This window comes from Trachurus japonicus, chromosome 8, assembly GCF_045865225.1.
Source record: "Trachurus japonicus isolate A0001 chromosome 8, Traja_1.0".
Classification (NCBI taxonomy): Eukaryota; Metazoa; Chordata; class Actinopteri; order Carangiformes; family Carangidae; genus Trachurus; species Trachurus japonicus.
The window spans coordinates 12,608,725-12,631,629 of record NC_140914.1 but is presented as its reverse complement, the minus strand read 5'-3'; the positions used below and the strand labels follow the sequence as shown (position 1 = coordinate 12,631,629).

Here is a 22,905-nt window from a genome sequence, read left to right as displayed (position 1 = left end):
GGATTAAGAATTAAAAAAAAAAAAAAAAATCAAATTCAAAGGAGCACAAAGCTAAATTAGGTTCAGGATTTGCATGTGATCTTGCTCTGTGTTACATTAACACCTATTATAAGATTTTAGTATCTATAAAAGCCTTAAGACCTTTTTAATAATTCTTAATACAGAACAGCAGGTACCCAGTCAAGAGTGATGTCATGTATGAAACCAGATGATGAGACACCAGAGTGAGGAGTGGGCGGGTTCAACTTCTCTGCACCATCGAACTGTAAATCTGCAATGAATACCAGAAACTATGATTACGGTTGTGTTTGTGACCACACTGATTTCTTCTGTTTTGTTTTGTTTGTTTCTTTTTTTTTTGTTCTTCAGTAACTCGCTTGGTTTTTGTTTTGTAATTCTTTCACTGTAAATGACCATTACTGTGTGAATCAAGGCATAGCCAACCTGTCACCTCAATAAAAGACGCTTGAAGGAAACTGTCTGCGTTCATCTCTGTGATGGTTCTCTTAGGAACACACATAAAGACCAGGACAGCTTGTTTTAATGTATAAAGTTAAAGTTTTATTTTTATAGGCATACACTGTACATAGCAGTAAACTCCATTTTGTTCATCTCTACTGAGAAAGATCTCATTTCAAAGTGGGCTTTCATGTTGTATAAATGAAAAACAAGAGTGAGTAACAAATCTGGACATATAAAAAAAAAGAAAAAATGATAAATGATATTTTACATTCACATGTGGGGGACTTTTAATATTTGGTCATACACTGATAATTTTGTTTTTTTTCTCCCATTGCTTTAGGTTACCTTGAATACCTGTTTTATTATGCAACACATCCACACTGGTTCAGCCTTTTTTCTGCGTGGAAACATTTGGCACTTCAATGATTCTTAAAGGAAGACTTTTTACACTTTGTGAATTACTGAATTACCCCCTGAAAGTGTTGGGGGCTTCTAATATCATGTAAACATGATGAGAAATGTTATGATGTGCACGTTGCGTCGCTCAGAGTACCAACGGAATGAGCTGATGTGTAAAAAAACCAAAGGAGGGATGAGATCTCTTCACCATCATCTGCAGGTTACATTCAGTCAGTCGGTTTCTCGTCTGGTTGCCTATTTTTTTCTTTTCTTTTTTTTTTTGTTTTGCTGAACAATGATATAAATGCACAATAACTTATATTTACCATAGAAATGTGATGGTGACGGTTCACAGAGGAACAAACCTGCTCACGTTCTTCCAAAGAGCCAGAGGGTAACATCACACTACAATACCAGCATCTGACTGAAGCTATTGCTGTGGCTAACATGTTAAATGGTCTGTTTATCCAAGAGACAGCACATGCATTTCACTGATCTTCATTAAGTATGATGGAGAAGCTTGCGTTATGTATTGAGAGGTCAAAACAAAAGCCGGTCTATAAGTACGGTAACAAAAACTACTGAGAGAGTAACACACTGCAGCGCAGCCTCTTTGCTCTGACAAGATGGAACAAAAAAAAAAAAAGATGTGCAATATGGATTAATAGTATTTCCACTTTAAATAGTTTAGTTTCATAAGCTTGGCGTATACAGTCTTGCAGGTAGGTGGATGGGTTCGGACAGATGAGGAGGGGGGGAGGAAGGGGAGGGGCAGACGGCTGGCTGTCACTGGAGGAGGTGGTACGGTGAGTCTGCAGAGCGGGAGCATCTGCAAACAGCACGGAGGGACTTTCTATTTTTGGAAGTGCAGTAGCGAGGGCAGAGAGACAGTGACTGTTCATAGAAAACTCGTCAGCTAGACGTGACGCTGCAGAGAGGGACAGAAGCATTAGTGGGTGGCTGAGGAGTTAAGGGGCAGGCTATGGAGGTAGGCAGCAGGTGCAGCTAAGTCATGTCCACCTCCCTCTCTATCCCCACATATTTGAGGGCATCGGCTTGACTGTATCTGTGGGAAGAAGCAGAGACAGTCTTAGCACACAGTATCTACACAGACCAGGATTGCAGCCGCATAATATTGTGCAGCAAACCTCATGTTTCATTTTTACTTTGAAGCTGCTGGAGAGTCACAAAAAGGCCAGTGACTCTACCTGTAGTCGAAGAAGAGCTCCTCTCCTTGCAGGATAGCTCGTTTGGCAAAGATTCCAATGCGATGGTCTCCGTTCACCATGACCACTGCAACCGGCGCAAACACAACATCAGCCAACAAAAACACACCCCCTCATTTCCCCCAGCCCACTCCCGAACTCTCACAGCAGAACAAACACAGTCAGAGTCAGTTTTTACCTTTCGCGTAGCAGTTGGGATTAACCGAATGATTTGCAAAGCGGATTTTGTTCCCCTTTCGTGTGGCATCCACAACAAAGTCTACTGAGAAAACACACACACGCACCATAGTATAGTATATTAAGGATTGCTTAATATACTGTGACAGTGGGATGACTGGCAGGCAGTGTTAAAGGAGAAGTGGGGAGTACTTGCCATTGTTCAAGTTGAAAAGGAAGCTAGACATGTATTTGTCATAGATCCTGCCCCGTCGGTCAGCCTCATCCTGGGAGATCAGCTGATCATCACACACGCACGCAAACACACACACACACACACACATTCACAACAACCACTTTAAGTACTTCAATCAAGCTGAAAACTCATGAACCAAATTATCTTAAACTGGATGGACTTGCCTCTCCGCAGTACTCCGAGATGAACTCATTCTTCTGAACCGGCTCTTTGATGAAGGTGCCCCACCCGGCCACATCTGACGGAGCCAGCAGCAGGTGCTGGAGAGGAAACAGTTTATTAGTAATCTATGCCCACATTAAAGGGGTAGTTCAACATTTTGGCAAACTTGCCTATCGCCATAATCCCTATACGTAGTCATAGGAGTAGGTGTATTACCTTTAATTATCGGTGTATGATCGGCGGGGCAGAGACGCGAGCTGCTTAGCGAACACAGTGGAGGTGAATGTTACAGGTCCCCTGTCCCTCGACAAATTCATCAAATACACAATCCAACAATACCAAAACGCTCCCGTGAACAAGATGTGACCTGCACATTTGCCACACTATGAAATAATAATGTAACATTTCGAGACAGAGTTGTTTTCCAGGCAAATGCAGCCGAAACTACATTCCAGACACAGTGATTTCAAAAGCGCAAGTAGTTCCGAGTATTTGCTTCAAGTGTCGTAATGTTACATGATTATCTCATAGCTGGTGAATGTGCAGGTCACAACTTGTCCACGAGAGCGTTTTGGAATTGTTGGATTGTGTATTTGATGAGTTTGATGAGAGACAGGGGACCTGTACCGTTCACCTCCATTGTGTTCACTGAGCATCTTGCATCTTTGCCCTGTGGATCTCAAAACAACATGCACCGATAAATAAACCTATTCCTATGACTAATAGGGATTATGGCAATAGGTGAATTTGCCAAAATGTTGAACTATCCCTTTAAGTTGTATCCAGAACACCCTCTAAGTGTCTTTGTGTACCTTTTTCAGGCCTCTCTGGATGCTGCAGTTTTTGCAGGAGACCACCTTGCTGTCCCAGTGGTCCGCAGCCCCGCAGGTCATGCACAGATCTGGGTCACACTCCCTCACGGCCAGGTAGCAGGGACACTGTTTGGTGTTACACTGAGTCTTGCACCTGCATCCTGGGAAACGGTTCTGGCCTGGAAAGCATTTAGACACAGAGCTGTTTAGACCTGGAGGAGGGGGCGGGGGGGTGAAACACGCTGAGTAGGTTAATGGGCAAACTGCATGCAGGTGGTGCAGAAATATAATACATTACAAAACTTGGCAGAACACAGTGTGATTGTCATTAATAGCTCCATCTCATAATGCAGCAGCAGCAGCAGCAGCAGCAGCAGCAGCAGCAGCAGCAGCAGCAGCAGGACTGAGGCTCAGTGGCTGACTAATGCTGAGCAGCTCATCGGAGACCTCTGCTGGCAAATATGCTCAAATGCAATTCTGCAGAGTGTAACACAACACCCTCCAGGCAGATGAGCAGAAGGATCAGGCAGGAATAACCAAAATGTCTTTCCAGCGGCCTCCTCTTGGGGAGGACCGAGCTGGAGGCATCGCTCGCCTTCCCTGTCGTGCTGTTTATAACCTCCCCTTCCCGGCCTGTGTGGGTTTTATGTGTCTGTATCATCAAACAGTGTTTAGCTGGGGCTGCCTGACTCATACTGATGTTGGAGATGATGTTGTATATCAGGCACAGAGCCTGTCACATCCCTTTGATTCCCCTCCAAGTCTTTAGAGCACACACATGTGCAAACTGAGGGCTGCTTCCTGTTTGGCCCCGGTTCTCCTCGGCTACGGGAAAAGGCGAGGTAACAGTCGGGTGAGGAGGGGGAGGAGGGGGGAGAAGGTGACTGAACCACAACTGATGAATAAATGAAGCAAACCCATCCTCTTCAAACCATAGCAAAATGTTTACTCCGTCTTATCCTCTTGCTCTGATGTAAACTCTCCAGAGGGTAAAAATACAAAATGCAACCCTCCACCATGTGGCCATTTTGGAAAACACAGTTTTGGGTTGTTGCTGCAGCAGCCAATGCCTCACTGTGAACACAGCTCTGCGTTAAACAGACACCCACCTATCCCCGCCGGAGGACGGCTTCTCCTATGACCGTTGCCAGAGAACTGCAGAATCGTTTTCCATTCTGCCGCCCTGCTCTATTGTGGCCTGGCATAAAAAATGCTTTAATGCTACTTAGAGCTTCCAGTGGAAAATGCGGTGACAAACATTTTTTTCCTTTCAGCTTCACAGAGGCTGAGCGGTCGACTGTCGTGTTGTTGTTTGTGTAAAGACGAGGGAGAGGTTAGCGACACAGGTGGATATAAACAAAAAAGAAAAAGGAAAAAAAAGGTGGGACTCACACTCGGGCTCGCACTGACAGAACTTCTCACAGAAATTCTGGGTCATCACACACGGGCAGGAGCTGTCGCATGGATGGTCAGGGTGGTCACATGGTTGGTAGTTGTACACCTGATTGGATGAGTTATCTGGAGCAACAGAGGACAAAGCCCTCAGACTGGCACAGTAAGCTGTATTGTATTACAGAGGGCACAGTGTGCCCTTACGAAAGAAAAATATATTGCAATATATTAGAAAATATCATGTGATATATTAGGCAATATATTCCCATATATGGGATTTAATTTTTATATTTTCCAATATATTGCAATATATGCATGGATCATATATGTGTATATATTGAGAAATATATTGAAATAAAGACCAAAAAGGCACTATATTTTTAAATATTTTATATATTTATATATATATGCATGGATCATATATGTGTATATATTGAAAAATATATTGAAATCAAGGCCAAAAAGGCACTATATTTTTTTAATGTTTTATATATTTTCATATATATGCATGGATCATATATGTGTATATATTGAAAAATATATTGAGATCAAGGCCAAAAAGGCACTATATTTTTTAAATGTTTATATTTTATACAACATACACACACACACACACACACACACACACACACACACACACACACACACACATATATACACACACACATATATATATATATATATATATATATATATATGTGTGTGTGTGTGTGTAAAACATTTAAAAATATTTAGTATAGTATAGTATATGTGTATATTTATAACCCCCCCCCCTGTAACAAGTTAAGTAATTTATCTAACATCAATTTAGTCCGAAGCTGAAGGTAAAAATTCAATTAAAGTAAATATCCTGCATAGTTCTCCTCCTCTGTGTCCTCTGATCAGGAGCGGTGACCCTAGCAACGGTGTGTTTTACTTAGCAATGGTCTGTGAACCGATTGCAGGTCAGGAATTATTTTTTTTATTAGATATAAAAATAAAAAATAAAATGTTACCACAATGAAACAAAATCCATTGGCTGTCTCATCGTGAGCATTTGAACTGATTGGTTGATCTGACTGACATAATGGCTCTTGGCCAATGACAGCTGTGCGCGCCTTTCCGGCGCCAAATTTGAAAATAACCGTTACTGCTGCTGTGAAACGGGAACCGCGCGACGCATTCAGTCGTTCAAGAATGACCAGTCATGTGGATTATTTTTACGATACGCATAAATGGACAACAGTCGGCTGGAACCTGGTCCTAGCGAGAGCTTGAGTGAATTTAAATCTGCAAAAAATATACCAGGTAAGATATTTCTCTCTGTTATTATTGTGGCGTTGTTGGTGTCAGGGATTCAAACGAGGCAGGCTCTGGTGAGAGGGAGGGGGGCTGTTGTAACGTTAACGGATGTGAAGTCCTGGACATGTCTCGACATGTCACCATGGAGGGTTTTTTTTCTTATTCTCCTTGTTCTAACCAACGGTGAGGAGGATGTTTCAGCCGGTACATGGCTTCATTAACGTGTTACAGAGAAAAGGGTTAGAAAGAAAAGAGAGAAAAGCTAATCGCCATTAGCACATGAGCTATCCGGCTTTCAACCCGTAGTAGCATTCTAGCGAGCGGCTAACTGGTAGCGTTAGCGGCTAACTGGTAGCATTAGCCACCGGTGTAGGCAACCAAATGTGGAGGCTCCGGGCTGCCAAAACCGCCCTGACTAATCTGATGTTTGTTAAATCTATAAAACGAATTGCCAAACAAACACCACCACTTCTGTGTGCACGCCTCTGCAACTAGTCATGGCTACCGTAGCCGTTAGCTTAGCTGCTGCTGACAGCTAACAGCAGCAGCTAAGCAAACAGCAGGACGTCAGCTGTTTAAAACCCTCCGTTGTCGGACACAACATCAAACTACTCCAATTAGCTCAGTCATGTTGTAACAAAGATATCTGCTGGAAAAAATATTTTTTTCATGGGCTGTTTATTGAGTTACACTGTTTTGAACACTGTGTAAACATAAGTGAAAGTTCCTTTAGAACAGTGGTTCCCAAACGGGGGGGGGGGGGGAAAACCGGCTTCGGAATGTGTTTTATTTGAAAATTAACCGGATTCTTCCGCTGTTTCTTTGTGCGACTTCCTGCCCGGCTTGACAGGCTCGCTCGCGGCCATAGCTCGCGGCTCGCGCGCCGCGCCGCTGCTGCTGTGAACCGGAGCGGCGTGGCTCCGGTGTGACACAGTCGTTAACATCAAAGGGCTCCGCTTCTCGCTGCTTCGCGGCTACTCGCGGCGCGCGCGCGTGTGTGAGTTTGTGTGTGAGAACCACTGCTTTAGAAAACGCACTCTGCTGCAGAAGAAAACAACATGAAACTCTGCTAGTAACAGAAACTACTGGAGATGAGACACTACACTGACTGTGGCCTCTTAGCATGGTTACTAATACTCACTCCTGTTAATAAAAGTAAAGTATCACTGATATTAGTGTATACTCGGTTGATGAAGTATTAGTCATCCAGCTGAAAATGATTATAGCCTGCAAATAAGCCATCATTAGTGAATCCAGTTTATACACACAGGTGTAATAAGTTCAATTCACCCTTCATAGGTTGGACAAAATAATAGAAACTTTAAAGTCAAGATATGTGGCAGTAATTTTCATTAGGATATTAGTTCTAAATATAGTGTTATTTGAGTAATAATAATCAGGATCAGCCGCAAAATAAAAAAAAATAAAAAAAAATCATTCTATCCTTAATACTGTGACACAGCTAAAGATATTTTTGTCCTTGATTAATTAATGTTTTACTCTGTTTCTAATTGACTGAATACTCTTTGTTATGTCAATCTGTATTTTACACAGCCAAGGACCCACAGCAGTGCTCTACCCATGAGATCATCGTGCTGGAGAACCCGAAGTGACAATAGAGCAAAAGATGATGGGGTACAGACTTCAACATGCAAAACAGGTAGGCAAACAGACCAAGAATTATGGCAAATGCATTTTGCTTCTTAAATTTTTTCATTAAAACCTAGTTCAGATTAATTTCAGTTCAAGTTTTTATAGTGATAGTTCCCCAAAATTGAAATTGCACTCATTATCTACTCACTCATGGTCGACTAAGGCTGGGAGGAGTTTCAGAGTCCTCAGTGGCTTCTCTCTTACAGGGGGTCTCGACGTAGCAGTGCATGTCCATATAACGGTTGCAAATGGATACCAACTGTCTTCATAACAAAAAGACACACCAAAAAACATCCAAATACCTCCATGCTGCTCGTATGTAATGTTCGTCTTGTATTGAAGCCCCGAAATGCGAAATTGTCCCAAAAACAATGAAATAAGTCAATTTTTCGAGCTTCTCGAAGCTCTTCTTCCCGGTTCGTCATATTTGGACGAACCAGGGTCTGTTCTCTTCCCAGTTCGTCCAAATATGACGAACCGGGTACAAAAAAAGCTTTAAAAATTGACTTATTCAATTTTTTCCGGGACAATTTCGCATTTCGGGCTTCAATACAAGACGGACATAACATACGAGCAGCATGGAGGTATTTGGATGTTTTTTGGTGTGTCTTTTTGTTACCAAGACAGTTGGTATCCATTTGCAACCGTTATATTGACATGCACTGCTACGCCGAGACCCCCTGTAACTCAGAGAAGCCACGGAGGACTCTGAAACTTCTCCCAGCCCTTAGTCCACATGAGGGTGAGTAGATAATGAGTTTAAAAAAAATTTCAATCTTGGGTGAACTATCGCTTTAAATGTATAGCACCATCCCATACAGAAGTAATTGAAATTTCCACAGGACTGATGCTGGCTAGCCTCGCATCACCAGGCTCTTCAGACAAGCGAAGAGCCTGGTGTCAGTTACCTCCCAATTAGTCTGCATTCTGGTTCCTGTCTGTAGCTGATACCGAAATCACCAAATTCACCAAAATAAAAGTATTCACCAACATAAAACTTATAAAATAACAGGGTACCCGCGGGGTCTTAAAAACTTGAAAAAGTCTTAAATTTGATAACTATAAATTAAGGCCTTGAAAAGGTCTTAAATTTAGTTTACAAGTCTTAAATTTCATTCTCAAAGGTCTAGGGGTGTAACGGTACATGTATTTGTATTGAACCGATTCGGTACGGGGCGTTCGGTTCGGCACAGCGCTGTGAATGAGTGAGTTTTGGTACAGAAGTTGTGTGTGTTTACAGTCCGCCTGCAGCTACACGTGCAGCCCGTTTACGTCGTGGCTATCGCTAATGCTACCGCTAGCGAGAAAACAGAGGCTTGAAGACCCTTCTGCTTTTGGGAGGAATGGAGGTGGAGGTGGAGGTGGAGGTGGGGGGGCTGTGGCTCCTATCTCCTCTCTGTCTGTCTGCCTGTCCGTCTGTCTGTCTGTCTCTCTCTCTGTCTGTGTTGCGCACAAGCTCCAGTACATGTGGATCTGCTGCAGATGCGCCCAGAGCAGGCGCACGTCGCTGCTGTGTTGACACTACGCACTGTGCCGTCGTGATGACCCGCGTTATTCATTCATTTATTTATTTATTTGCGGCCGAACGGTTGCATCGTCAGGCAGCCGTTGTGGCATTTGCCCACATTGCCCTATGGTCAGTCCGTCACTGGCTCGAACTGTTAGTGCTGCACTTTACATGTAAAAAAAAAAAAAAAAAAAAATCATTGTAAGGCTGTATGTTTTGTTATTTTGAGAATAATTTATTGAACTTATTAGGCAGCACTTTACAACAGTAGCCTTTTATATTTTTTTCATATTTTGTATAATGGCTTGGTTTAGTTTAATAAGTTTATTTGTATCAGGGACAGAATGTACCCACAACATAGCATTAGTAGGTGAGTAAAATAATTACATTTGACTAAAACATGTAAATTTGGTTTAGAAAAATTCCTAATAAACAACAAGCAAATTTATGTTTTGCATTTTGTCTCTTACCGAAAATGAAACCGAACCGAGACCTCAAAACCGAGGTGCGTACCGAACCGTGATTTATGTGTATCGTTACACCCCTACAAAGGTCTTATTTTTTATCTATCTGCATGATACATCGCAACAACATAACTGTATCTACTTGCAAAAAATCATGGAATGCTGCGTTGGCAAACGTTAAAATGACTGTTTGCGAGGGTTGGTCTTAAATTTCATTAGATGTGGTCTTAAAAGGTCTTAAAAAGTCTTAAATTTGAGTTGCAAAATTCTGGGGGTTGGTACCATGAATAAACATTAACTTGTAATACAATAAAAGCAAATGTCAATTTAATGGCTCGGGGACTTTCTTGTAAATTATATTCCTTAAATTAAAGAGTTTTACCGCATTTTATTAGCTTGGTGCTTTTATTTTGAAGGAAAGGTCTGTCTCTCTCTCCCTGGATCCGTTTCCTACCAAAACAGCGGGTCAACGGCCCCAGACTAGATGCTGGCTGACTGAGTGATAGAGTTGAGGGAAATCATTGACTATACAGCTGAATACCGACTGAATACTAACATTAAACTAGTGGTCTATTATCTTGTTTTTACTGGTGTGGAGTCTGGACTCCAGTAGGGATAGGCATTTCAAGCGAAAGTATTTGATAATCGCGGAGTACTAATCGATTGACTCTTTGACACCCCCCTCCAAACCCCCTGTGAATGATCTGATGTTTGATGTTAGGTTGAACATTAGAATGAAGCAAAGAACGTCAGAGCATTTTATACAGATAATTTAAATAATATTTTAAAAATCGCTTTTTTTCTCTCTCTTTTTCCCTAGATGCACCAAGGAGCCAGCTGATTACTACCAATTGGAGGGTGGACATCTCTTCATCTGCTACATACATACATCTGCTTTATCTGCTACATCAATTTTCTTTTGGCTATTTATTTCTTTTCCACAGTTCCAAAAGTATATGTATTGTCTGTTCAATGGCATTCTTTAAAAATGTTGCACTGTTCAGAAATGTAGAGTCAGTCACATTTCCTTTGTCTGACCATATGCCAGGCCTGTTGGCAGGGTTCTTACGGATCCTTAAAAAGTCTTAAAAGGCATTGAATTCATTAATCTAAAAACAAGGCCTTAATTGGCATTAAAATGTCTTCAATCAATTTTTCAAAAGTCTTAAAATGTTAAACACTGGTAAGTGGTAATTTTATGGTGGCCGTCAACGCTAAATTTCTCACAGCCACCAGATTCCGAGTCAGTGGTGGGTTTTTTTTTTTTTTTTCAGACTTTTTATGCATTTATTTTTGAAAGGACAGCTGGGAAAGAGACATTTATTTTGAAAGGACAGCTGGAAAGAGACACAATCCAATGTTCATGTAGCAGTCACTTTACCTTGGATCACATAGGAAAGTGGGTTTAAAATTGTCCCTAAACCCTATGTAATTGATGTGAGGTGTTTCTTTTTTTTCTGCATTTGTGTTTTATTATGAAAGTTGGTCTTAAATTTCAAGTGGTTTTAAAAAAGTCTTAAATTTAACTTGGCTTTAAGCTGTAGGAACCCTGGTTGGGGTTTTAATAGGCCTGTATAGCTCCCTACCTCAAACTGGGTTCAGTATCTGTGCCTGATTAAAAGAAAATAAAGGTTTGCTTTTGATAAATTACCCGAGTCTGTGTTAATATGTGGTATAAAGGTTTGTGCACATATTGCAGTTTGCATATTTAAGTATTCATCCACAATATATTGAAACACATATGTCATGTTTTTGTTTCCATATAATTTTCCATATATTAAATATATTCCACAATATATTGAACACATAGCCATACATATAGTTCATGTATAATTTTTTACATATATTTAAAATATATTCTACCATATATTGAACATACATGTGACACTATATATTTTCATTATATATCAATACATTTTATCATATAAATCTGAATACATTATGGTGGATATTTATAAATATAAAATTGCATATATTTTGGGATATATAAACCCATATATTATATATTCAGGTTTAATATATTTCAATATATTGAAAGGGGCAGTTTTTTGTATATTTTGCAATATATTGCAATATATTACAATATATTACATCAATATATAATATGTTGTATAATATATGTGTCATCAATATATTTTTCCATATATTGCAATATATAATATATTGTATAATATATGTGTCATCAATATATTTTTCCATATATTTACAATATATAATATATTGGAAAATGTAATGGAAGAATAATATATTACAATATATTACAATATATTGCAAGTAATATATTGGTAAATATATTTTTCTTTCGTAAGGGTGGTTATAGTCAGACTGTGATGTTTTACTGAGGAAGGACCAACGTACCTTTCTTCAGCTGAATCTTGGCCCATAACCTGCCGCAGCAAACAAGCACAAGGAAAAAGGCTTTTGGTTAAAAACTCATCTGACATGGTTCACATGCACTCTGGATCATGAACTGACTGTTATTTAGATGTAATAGGGAGACTATTGCATCTACATAACACACTGTGCTGCTGTTCATCTTGGCCAGGACATACTTGGAAAATAGATTGATAATCTCTATGGATCTTTTTCCTGGGTAAATAAAGGTTAATTTAAAAAAAGAGACTTCGTTTATTTTACCCTTCTTCTATTCGTTTTAACTGAGGGCCAAGCTCTGTTTTCTTTTTGCAAGAGATCATGTTTCCATCGTTCAGCAGAAAGTGGGCAAACACAGAGATAATAACTGCTGATATCCTGCCTGTGTTTCCTCTTCTTCTTTTGGGGCGAGATGCCTCCGTCCTCCAAAGGAACCCGATGGATCAGGACTTCCTTCACTGCAAACTCGTACACCTGGGGGGCAACAACAACAACAACAACAACAACAACATAAACACACAGATGGATAGAAATGTATCCCCAGAGTGCACAACTGTGAAGAAATTCAGTTTCCTTCACCCTCAAATGTTGTGTAATAGTAGTGCTGCTCAAGCTGGAAAGCACATCGCCATGATTACGCCACTGCCCCCTCCCCACACACACACCCTCCTCATCCTCTGCTATCAAAACCACCACCACCACACATAGTACATCTGTGAACAAACACACACACACACAGATTTGACCACCTCTGGCTGCCAAAACCCAGATTTGGCCTCTTCCCGAGGACACAGACATACATAATGATGCAGCTGGTTTTAGCATTTCAACTCGATTAAGCAGTGGGCGTGGCCTCCGATACGCAGGGCGGTGACAGACAGGCCGGTGCAGATTCTGGACTCGTCTGGCCGTGGGACGGGAGGCACAGCGAGGGGTTGGATGTCTAGGTGTGAGCCTGCTTCAACGTGACTCAGACAGATAAACATTCTCTTTACCTGTTCTTTGGTGGGTGTGTTGTGTTCAAAAGTTAAAGAAAAAAAAGAAAAAAAGAAAAAAAAACACAACCCACAGCTGACATGACAATGACTCAATTGACATGAGTTTGGGAACGTCTAAGTTTAAACAACTGCATCATGGGAACTATATGAGAGATGTTACATCTGGTAAGCATCCGTGTTTATGGTGCCACATGCCATTCGCTCTGTAGTCATCCCAATTATCCACACCATAAAACCACAGGCACAGGATACATGTGTTGTTACACTTGCACTGACGCAAATGCAACAGATTATTTTACAACAGATACGCATCAGTTTCATAAAGTTTTAATCTGAGTTTATCATCTAACATTTAAAGCGACACTGCTTCACTGCTTCGGCCGGTGAGCAACAGTTGAGAAGACCTGTACCTCAAAACTGTAACACTTTTAACTGTTTGTGTTTTCTCATAAATCCTCCTGCTTCTATTTCCTATTTCTCACCATTCTCTTTCTATGCTCTTGTTTTATGTGATGTCTTTTTTTTTCTTTTCTGCTCCACTGAAGCATTTAAGGATTTTTTTTTTTAATTCCACTTCCTGCCTTGTTCTCATTCCAGCATCTGGCATTTTTAAAAGGGGGAACTCCACCGATCCTACGCATCACCGTGTGTTTTGAGGTCTTTGGGAGCGCTATAAAGCTTGTTGAGGCTCCAGATGGCGCTGCACAAAGTCTTTTGCCTCAAGTGATGTCACTTGAGTTGGTTTCAGTCAGGTCTGACAGCTACAAGTTTTAAAATTAATGAAAAAATGTGAATGTATGAGCTTATCAGACCAGTTCCTTATACAGTACAGTATCTGCCTGAGGCTAGTGTCTAAAGGCTACATTAGCAGCTCACACACTTGAAAACAAGACAGTTAGTCTTGTGTTTTGGCAGCTGAGTTGGATTGTGGGTAAAGTAGGCAGGAAAGTGCATGAAATGAATATAATTTCAATTGAATCTAAGAATGTCATAGTAGTGAGCAGCACTGATAAATTACTGGAGTACTAGCAATGCAAAGAAACAGAATTTGTTTAGATCGGAGCCATATTTTGTTACAGTATGTGCTATTACTCACTATTAGTCAATAAGACCAAATAAAACGTCTGTATGATGAATTAATACAGTGGAGTCAGTGCAGTATGCTGTGCTCACATTCTGAGATGTAAAAAAAAAAAGTGTAAAGTGTGCAAACATCTCACCTCCTTGCAGTTCTTGGTACCGATGAGCCGAGCGATGGAGCAGAAGTTGTTGAAGTAGGTGCCGTGCAGCACCCTGAAGAGCGACTCCTCGGCCCCACTCCACTGGACCACACAGCACGCTTGCTGCTCCCCTTCATCATCCCCTGGTCGCATCTTGGTGGGAGTCTGGCACCGTGAATTCCCGTCTGTCTCACAGACCAACACACAACACACACACACACACACACACACACACACACACACACACACAGAAGTATTACTGACTAACTCCTCTTGGCCCTCCATAGACTCACATTATGATCTCTGGATGTCATTTTGTGCATCTGGATGAACACAAACACACACACAAGGGACCAAAGGCTTTGATTTAGCTTTTTGGATATATACAGGACTGATGCTTGTACACCCACAGCTTCAGGCAAAGAGCCGGATGTTGCTTGGCAACAGCCTGAATGCAGCATCGCTGTGGCCGCATGCTTCGGCACTGAGTATCTTTATTAATCTGCTCGACAATCTGCTTTTTCCACATTATCTCAACACGTGTGAGAGCGTCTGCTGAGTCATTGGCTAAGCGTGAGCGGTTTCCAAGACTAACAGAGACTTCCACCGAGGCACCAATGGAGACGAACAACAACCTGAGAGCTCCAGGGGAGAGGAGAGGGATACGATAAAGATTTCGGAGAGAGATTGCTTTTATTTCCCCCCCGCTGCTCTCAACATGAAGATGTCGATAGAAATAAAAAAAGAGAGAGAGAAAAACACAGTAGGAGAAGGAGGAGAGGGAACAAAGTATTTACTTAAGGGCTGAAACATGCAAACTAATGGTTGGTTTATTTTGTTTGGCAAGAGAGAGCTGATATTGAGAGGGGATGGAAGCCGGGGGGTGTGGGGGTGTTAGGATATGATTTGACAGCTATCATCTCCAGCCAAATTTCAGGTTTCAAGGGAGCTGCAGTCAGACAGCAGACAGCATTCCAGATGGAAAACTTGTGGTGAAGTTATGGTAAATGATGCCTTCACTTGCACAGTCATTCAGTGACTCAGACCCTAGGAAACACACAAAAACAACTGCCTATGGACTTTCAGAGCATGCAGCATTTCTAGAGTGAACCATGTAGTGTACATCACAGTAGCTCAGGAAATGGGAAACTCAAGAAATGTAATTTTTTAACCATGTCAAAGTCAAACTAAATATAACACCAGAAAAAAAGAGCATTGAAGACGAACAAAAATATTATTTTTTCATTACTTGTGATGCATTAAGGTGTTCCATAGCCCTCCTTCCTGTGAGATTTCAGTCCTACCTGAGGAGGAGGTGGTCTCGTGGTCACTTTCTCCCTCTTTGCTCTCCTCAGGAGACCCAGATGGTCCAGGACAGGCGGAGCTGGGACGCTGCTGCCTCCGTCGCCTCCGGGACCTCTGTGACCGTAACATATTCTGATCCACAAACTCTCTGGCCCCTTTCTTCAGAGGAGAACAAAGGGACAGAACAAAAGACTATTGCATCAATACAAAATGCACGAAATAAGTTGTGCAACTGTGCATGTGACATACCTGTAACAGAAAGCAGTTGACGCCACACGGTTCGGTCTCCATGCGGATCTCCTTGCTCTTCCTCTTGTAAACATTGGGTGTAGCATGAAAAGCTTTATGAACAGAAAACAAACATGTTCTGACTCTGCTGCAAATCAGGTACTTGGCACTTTAGCAATAACACTTAAAGCAGAAATGAATTTGCAGGAGAAGCGGCAATAAACATAAATCAAAAGCCATTTACGGTGGAGGAAGCAGTCGTATTTGAAGCAACGCCTGCAGAAGAGCGTGTGGAAGGAGTGCAACGACTGCTCCCGCTGCACAGACTTCGCAAAAGGTCCATCCAGGTTGGGGGTGCAAAGCGGGGGCAGCTTCACTGGACTGGGGGGCTCCAGGAGGTCCTTATACCTGTGGAGGTGACAGGAGGAGGTTTTTAATGATGTAACAAATGTGAGAGTTCTCATTTAAAACCTGTTGTTGGGTGACATTTTATGTTTTTCTTTCAAAACCAAAGGGCTTTCAGATGCTGATGCAACCGCTCCTTTAAGTCAGAGAGCGCCCGAGAGGGAGCCACCATTATTGCTTTTCCTCCCCGACAGTCCTTGGGTCTCCATGGTGAACACTAAGCAACGGCCTGCTCGTCATTGTGCACACAGATCCCCTGGTTGCCCCTTCACTTTTCTTACTTTTCCTTCAGCTCCTCCGTGGTGCCCTTGTAGGGGAACATGGAGGCGATGGCTGTGAATATCTTGTCATTGGGGATCTTCTTGTTGCTGCTGCACAGGTCCCTCACTTTGGTAACGAGAGAGAAAGAGAGAGAGAGAGAGAAAAAGAGAGACAGTGAGCACAGTTTGTTTTGTCCACAAATCCGGTTTTGATGCAGATTCACAAACAAATCTTATGTAACGTGTTCTTTCAAACATTTTGCAATCCAGCTGAAGTTTTCCCAGTTCTCAAGTCCAGTTAGCAACACCGTGCTCTGAAAACAATTCTCTGTGTCGAGTGTCGTCACGTAATGAGAACACTCTTTCTTTCGCTGTCCTTCATCCATGTGTGTGTTTGTGTACTTGCAGCTGAATGACTGTGTGTCCAGGTGTGCTTCCATTTCACTATCACTAAGTGTTGGCAGAGTGTGTGTGTGTGTGTGTGTGTGTGGACAGCCTAGTTTTCCTATAAAGCCTGGTAGAAGAGGTCATTAAGTTCTGTCATTAGAGCTGGGGCATATCAGTGTCATGGACAAACAGGTTCTCACACACACACACACACACACACACACACACACACACTCACATGCAGCGCTGCAGAGAAAGCTTTAAAGTAAACAATGCCTGCTCAAGAGCTGCTGTGGCAGGGCGACCTTGTGGCAGCTGCACAGTGTCATGAGGGGGGGAACAGTGGCGGCCTTGTTCACGCCGCAGTCCTCTTGTTCTCTCGCAGGGACACAAATAACCAGCTGAGGATTTGCTCACCCTCAGTCGTGCTCCTCCTCTTCCTCCTGACGAACGCCACGGCCCCAGCTTTGGTCTCCTCTGAGCCCTCCACCGAGCTGCTCCTCATCACTCTCTCCTCCTCCTTCTTCCCCACAGCTGTTGCTGCCGGCGTCGCCGTTGCCGCCACCGCCGCCGCCGCCGCCGCCGCTGCTGCTGCCGCCACCGCTGTCGTCTCTGCCACCGCCACCGCTTCCTCCTCTTCCTCTTCCTCCTGGTCCGAGTACTGGCTCAAGGCCTCCACCAGCTCTTTGAAGACCTCATCACTGATGAAGCCGCCCTCTGGGTCACAATCAGAAACACAAAGTGTCAGCACAATAACTTCCAAATACTCTCATCCTATCCTCAATATGTCCAAGTTCCTAGAACAAATATAGACTATATCGTCAAATAAGGGACAGAGTAATGAGATAACTGATGGTTCACACACCTCTGTCGCCATGGACGCCATCATAGTTGTCGATCAGCTCCTCCAGGAAGGCCTCGTCCTGCTCCAGCACCTCGTCGCCCATGTAGGGGATGTTGTGAAGGAACGTCTCATCCTCCACCTATAGGACGCAAAGAAAACTCCTGTCAACACAGATACAGGTACGGCCGCTGCCTGATGCTGCACGTCCACCTGCGTTACCTCTGAGGAGCTAGTATGTGTGAAAAGTTTACACCAAAAGAGCCACTAGTCTGCTTGAAAGAGATGACAAAATGTTTTTCACATGGTCCTGCTTAGGAGTGTTTCTCAGTCCAGCGAATGTACACAAATGGACTGGAAACAAAGTAAATGTGAACCAGGTTGTGCTGCAAAAGGAACAGCGTGTGTGTAACCGGTTTCTGTTCTGTACCCATATCACCTTTTGCAGATGAAAAGTACACATTTTCAAAATAAAAGCTATTTTGGAACAAGCGAGGGGGGGTGGGGTGTCCTGTTTGCAGTTGGACTGTGTGTCTTGATGACTGGTTTAGATGTTCGAAAAAGCCAGGAATTTCAGAATGGGCTCACGGGGGAACATGTCCGTCTACGCCGCCGCAGAGCACACGAAGAAATCTGCTTTAATTGGAATCAGGTGAACGAGTGAAAAATATTACACAACGTGCAGTTCTGCACCTGTAACAACAACACTGTCGCTTCGCTTGCATCACCCCACACACAACACAGTGTGAGTCGTTTTAATACCATGAAGTTGTGCTGCAGAGGAGACCACGAGTACATGAAGGGGATCCCTGTCACCGTTGACAGCGGCCTCATGGCGATGGCTTGAGCTTTGAATCCTGGGAAGCCGAACTCCACTGTACACATCTGGAAGAGAACCATACATGGATTGAGGTTGACAAGAAGCTATATCCATTTTATATCTATGTAATATAATACACATGCTCCTCGACCTCCCCCCTCCTCCCTTACAGGGGGAAATAAACCCGGTAAACACAGTAATAGCGAACCCTGAGAGAGCAGGGGGGAAAAGGAAGTAGTTGCTGTTGCACCCTTAGGCTGTTCATATCATAAGCTCCCACTGGGATGCAGACCACTGTTACTGTTAGGCTGCTGTTTGATCCATTTCTGGCACACCGCTTTGTCCTGAGATTATTTTAGAAACACACCTGACAGCCAGGTGGGAGTCAGAGCAAAACATTTGGGGCTCGGTGAAGAGGACTCGACGTGATGAGAACACGTTCACTCGATAATAGATTCAGACAGGTGAGGCCAGAAGGAGAGGATGGGGACGGTGAAGACAGAGCTGTTTGGTGCAGGTGAAATCAAGTGATAAAACACACAACAACACACACACACATACACACCTTCTTGTTGGCCATAGCTCCACTAAGAGTTGACAGAGGGATGGACTGAATCCTGAGCTTGGACCACTCGCTGTTTAGGATATTTGTCTGCTGCTCGATCTTCTGTCTGTTGGACATGAACAGGGTCTAGATACAAGCAGAACCAAGAGTGTGTCACACATGCAGCATAAACATACAGTCAGTGCAGCATATACAGTACATACAGCACACACCTACTACAGTACAGCACAGCCTCCTGTCAGTAACTGCGTCGACTCACCTTTACCTCCTCCGCTTTTTTAAGGCGTTTTAACTGGCGAAGGCGCATGTATTCAGACTTGACCCTCCGTCTCCACTCCAGCAGGCTGCGGGAGGGGGCAAAGGAGGACGGCTGAGGTCTCGGGGTCGGCGGGGCAGCATCGGTGCCAGGGGCTGGGTCTGAAGCAGCTGTTTCCTCCATGACAGAGATCCTGTGCAGGAGGAACCAGTCAAACATCAGCAGAGCACATGAAGGCACCAGGAACCAGATTATGATTGCACTGCATGATTGCATTCAGGGTAAGTTTTTTTTTTTTTGCAAAACATTGTCTGACTTAAAAATAAGTGATTTCTCATAACATTAATACAACTTTACAGAGTGTGTGGTAAACACAGGCTGTTTTCAGCATCTACTAAATCACAATAATTATCTATAATACAATTATTATATGTTAACATACTCATAATAGATAGTTTTGGTGTGATATGGCTTGTTCCTTGTATAAGGTGCTATCATTATTATTACTATTAAGTCTTATGACTATATAGGCTACTGCCCCCCACCCTCCCGCCCCTCACAGACAAAAAACTTCCCCTTTCACTCTTACTGGAAGTCTATTTGAAAGAGTGCCCCCCTCTGTTAGCAAAACAAAACTGACACCTAACGTTTAAGAGCTTTACTCACAGGTGCTTTAAACTAATCACTCCTCCGCCTCTAGCTGCTCTTTACAATTTGTCACGACTGATCAAAAACAGCGAAGACAACCACAGTGAGGCTCGCGCACATGGAGAGATAACGTGTCCGTGAATGTAACAGCACGGGGGCATCCACATTGCTCGGGAGTGGGCGTGCCTCTTCAAAAAAAAGCAATACGAAGCAGAGCATAGAAAGTGCGTAGTACAGTTTTTACGTGTTTCACAATCACCTTTCTGAACACCAAGTTCCTCGTCCGAGCTAGAAACACTATCGAAAATAATTACGAAGCTAAAACTGAGCTCGGGAAACTGCTACCATGCTGTTTTTTTTTTTTTTTTTAAACCCCACTGGAGTCGTGCACACGTTTCAGCCACAGCTATGAAGTGAGCTACGTCCTGTAGCCGCAGACCCGTGCAAACACAGCTACTCTGTGTCCATTTAAATGTGCAACACTTTATTAAAAGACGTGCGCACCGAGCGCCACAATGACAGCACATTATTGTAGCGGAGCCGCGGTCACGTCCACCTCTACACCCAGTGTCGCAGTTATTAAATACCTTCAAATCCACGTCTTGCGTCCTATTTGAGCCTGCAACGCGATCGAGTCCCTCTCTGTAAATTTGATTTTTTTTTTTTTTAAGTGGAGAGATCCGGAGCTGTGTTATTTACTATAGATCTGACGCAGATATCGTGTCCGGTCGGCGGGGGGATCTCAGAGAAATCACTACGTTATCCACGGGCATGGTGCTGGTGCTGGTGCTGGTGGTGGTGGAGGTGGTGGTGGTGGTGGTGGTTGTTGTTGTTGTAGCTTACAAATAGCTGCGCACTTGGCTTGGTAAGAGCCAACCCGAGCAGGAGGGTGACGTCTTTATTATGATCACAGCCTTTCCAGGCAGAGGAGGATTTATTACTATTCTGCGTTCTGGGAATATAAAAAAAAAAGTAGCGTGGAGCAGCCACGGCGCGGCCGTTTACACGCACACACAGGAACTGATGCAACTGTCCACGGCGCTACATCGCCATCTAAATGCAATAACACTCTGATCGGTACATAGATGCAATAACGCTTAAGAAACCAACCCACTGTATGTTATCCACAGCTGTAACCTACACCAGAGGAGCGAGTGAAAACACAACGAGGCAAAGTCGCTAGTGTTTTTGAAATACACACCATGAGAAATAGAAACAAGGAATATCATAGTGTTTTTTTATGGTAAAAAGCAAAAATGACTCACAAAAACCGGAAAAGTCAAGTAGCCTAATATGCGTATTTCCATTGAAAGTGCAGATAGTCGTATAAATGAGACGTACGATAATCTGAGATTTAAAGCGGATTGATCTCGGGGTGAAAACTAGAGCCACAGTTTTCTTCACATTCCAGTGGACCTGAGTCGGATGGAAAAACAGTGCAGCTGTGCCGCCGTGCTCCTCCAGGGGGAGCTCGGCTCGGCTCGGCTCGGCTCGGCTCGTCCTCGGTGGCGTGTGTGGAGCTGTCGAGAGCGAGCACGGGGGTTGGATGATGAGAGACCTCAGGCCACGGATGCTGTTACGTACTTCACGTAAAACACAAATCTGGGGAAAGTTAGGAGCTGAGCACATGACGATCAACGTGGTCTGTAGCAGCGACAGCACAGACATGTAAATGTAGGATTTAGAGCCATTTGTAGGCTACTATCAGACATCACGGTGAAAAACTAGAGGGTAATAAATCTGGTTAACAACCTTCATGTAAACTTATAGTGGTGTTATCAGATCTAGAGCACACAGGATCTCGCTACATAACCTGAAATGACCTAATTGGCTGTGTGCCCCGGCCATATTTAATTAGATCACTTACCTCCAAATAAGCATAAAAGCTACATATCCCTTCTATGTATTTATTAATAATTGTATATTATGTGCTTTTTATAGCCTACTGCTATAAGGTGAATTGACTGTAATGTTATCAATTATATGAAGTATCACAGAAGAAGTTAGCTAATAAATATCTGCTTATAACTACATTATAGTGTGAATAGTATATTTATTAACATGCTTATACTGTTTTTAGCTATTATTTTTCATGCTTGAAATAGACATTGCTGCTCTGATGATGAACATGTCACAACTTTTCTAAAGGAAGTTTCCCACGGAAACATCCAACTTTTTTGTTTTATACCAACAACACACTTGTATGATATGACTTGACAATATTTTTTGGGCACAGAAAGTGTCATTTCGCAAGACTTATTGGCTCAATCGAAAAGGGAGGATTTTAGGATTGGTTAAGAAGACAGACCTAGAAACAGGGATCTACTTTTTTTTAAATTTATTTTAGCCTGTAATGCTCCTCTTGACTAGGATGTATCACTTCAAATATTCTTTAAATGTGGCTCTGTTAATGAACTTATTATATGTGAGACCGAACAAAAATGTATGTTTTAACCTTGTGTTATATCTCACAACTGTTAAACTGTTTCTTTCTTATATTCTGCTAGCATTTACAACCATCTTTCCATTGTATAGGGTATGATCTTTTCAAAATAAAGCTTTAAGTGATCGAAGGAATTCACAGAAATGTTGCTTCTCTGACACACAAGATGGCACTGTTCAGTTACTTTCACCCAGTGACCACATGTGCACATGTCTAATTTGGATCAAGAAAGCCAGCTGGGCATGCTGTGGTCTCATATCGTGCCATACAAACATGACTGACTGAGGTGTGTTTCCCTCTGATCACTCTGTTGTTGTTGTTGCTCTCCCGTTCCGCTGTTTATGCTGTGCATTCCTGGTAATTGATTATGCATCCAGTGAGCAAAA

General features: G+C 42.7%; 1 protein-coding gene across 7 annotated transcripts; it reads right to left on the bottom strand.

Annotated features, from left to right (window-relative positions):
• Positions 1–535: 535 nt before the first annotated feature.
• ezh1 (enhancer of zeste 1 polycomb repressive complex 2 subunit) lies at positions 536–21,559 on the bottom strand. 7 transcript variants are annotated; one of them, XM_085783900.1, is made up of 21 exons: positions 20,664–21,103; positions 19,432–19,621; positions 19,173–19,298; positions 18,550–18,672; positions 17,812–17,929; positions 17,512–17,663; positions 17,364–17,469; positions 16,581–16,686; positions 16,139–16,302; positions 15,916–16,007; positions 15,666–15,825; positions 14,362–14,546; positions 12,526–12,617; positions 12,129–12,157; positions 4,866–4,991; positions 3,474–3,652; positions 2,664–2,759; positions 2,461–2,542; positions 2,266–2,349; positions 2,070–2,154; positions 536–1,927 (listed from the first exon to the last, which is right to left on the bottom strand). In XM_085783900.1, the coding sequence occupies exons 2-21, from the start codon at positions 19,609–19,611 to the stop codon at positions 1,867–1,869; spliced, it is 2,346 nt and encodes a 781-aa protein (XP_085640026.1). In that variant the 5' UTR covers positions 19,612–19,621; positions 20,664–21,103; the 3' UTR covers positions 536–1,866. The 7 variants fall into 7 exon arrangements, with proteins under 7 accessions (XP_085640026.1, XP_085640024.1, XP_085640022.1 ...); XM_085783898.1 differs by lacking the exon at positions 20,664–21,103 and adding an exon at positions 21,342–21,559 and having other exon boundaries at positions 17,364–17,663; XM_085783896.1 differs by having other exon boundaries at positions 17,364–17,663.
• Between the last annotated feature and the right edge of the window lie 1,346 nt (positions 21,560–22,905).

Coding starts and splice junctions, on each gene's coding strand:
- ezh1 (XM_085783898.1), bottom strand. CDS start 19,611: ATGGAGGAAACAGCTGCTTCAGACCCAGCCCCTGGCACCGATGCTGCC. Junction 16,303..16,580: donor ACGGAGGAGCTGAAGGAAAA/GTAAGAAAAGTG, acceptor TCACCTCCACAG/GTATAAGGACCTCCTGGAGC. Junction 4,992..12,128: donor CAAGATTCAGCTGAAGAAAG/GTACGTTGGTCC, acceptor CTGTTGCTCCAG/ATAACTCATCCAATCAGGTG.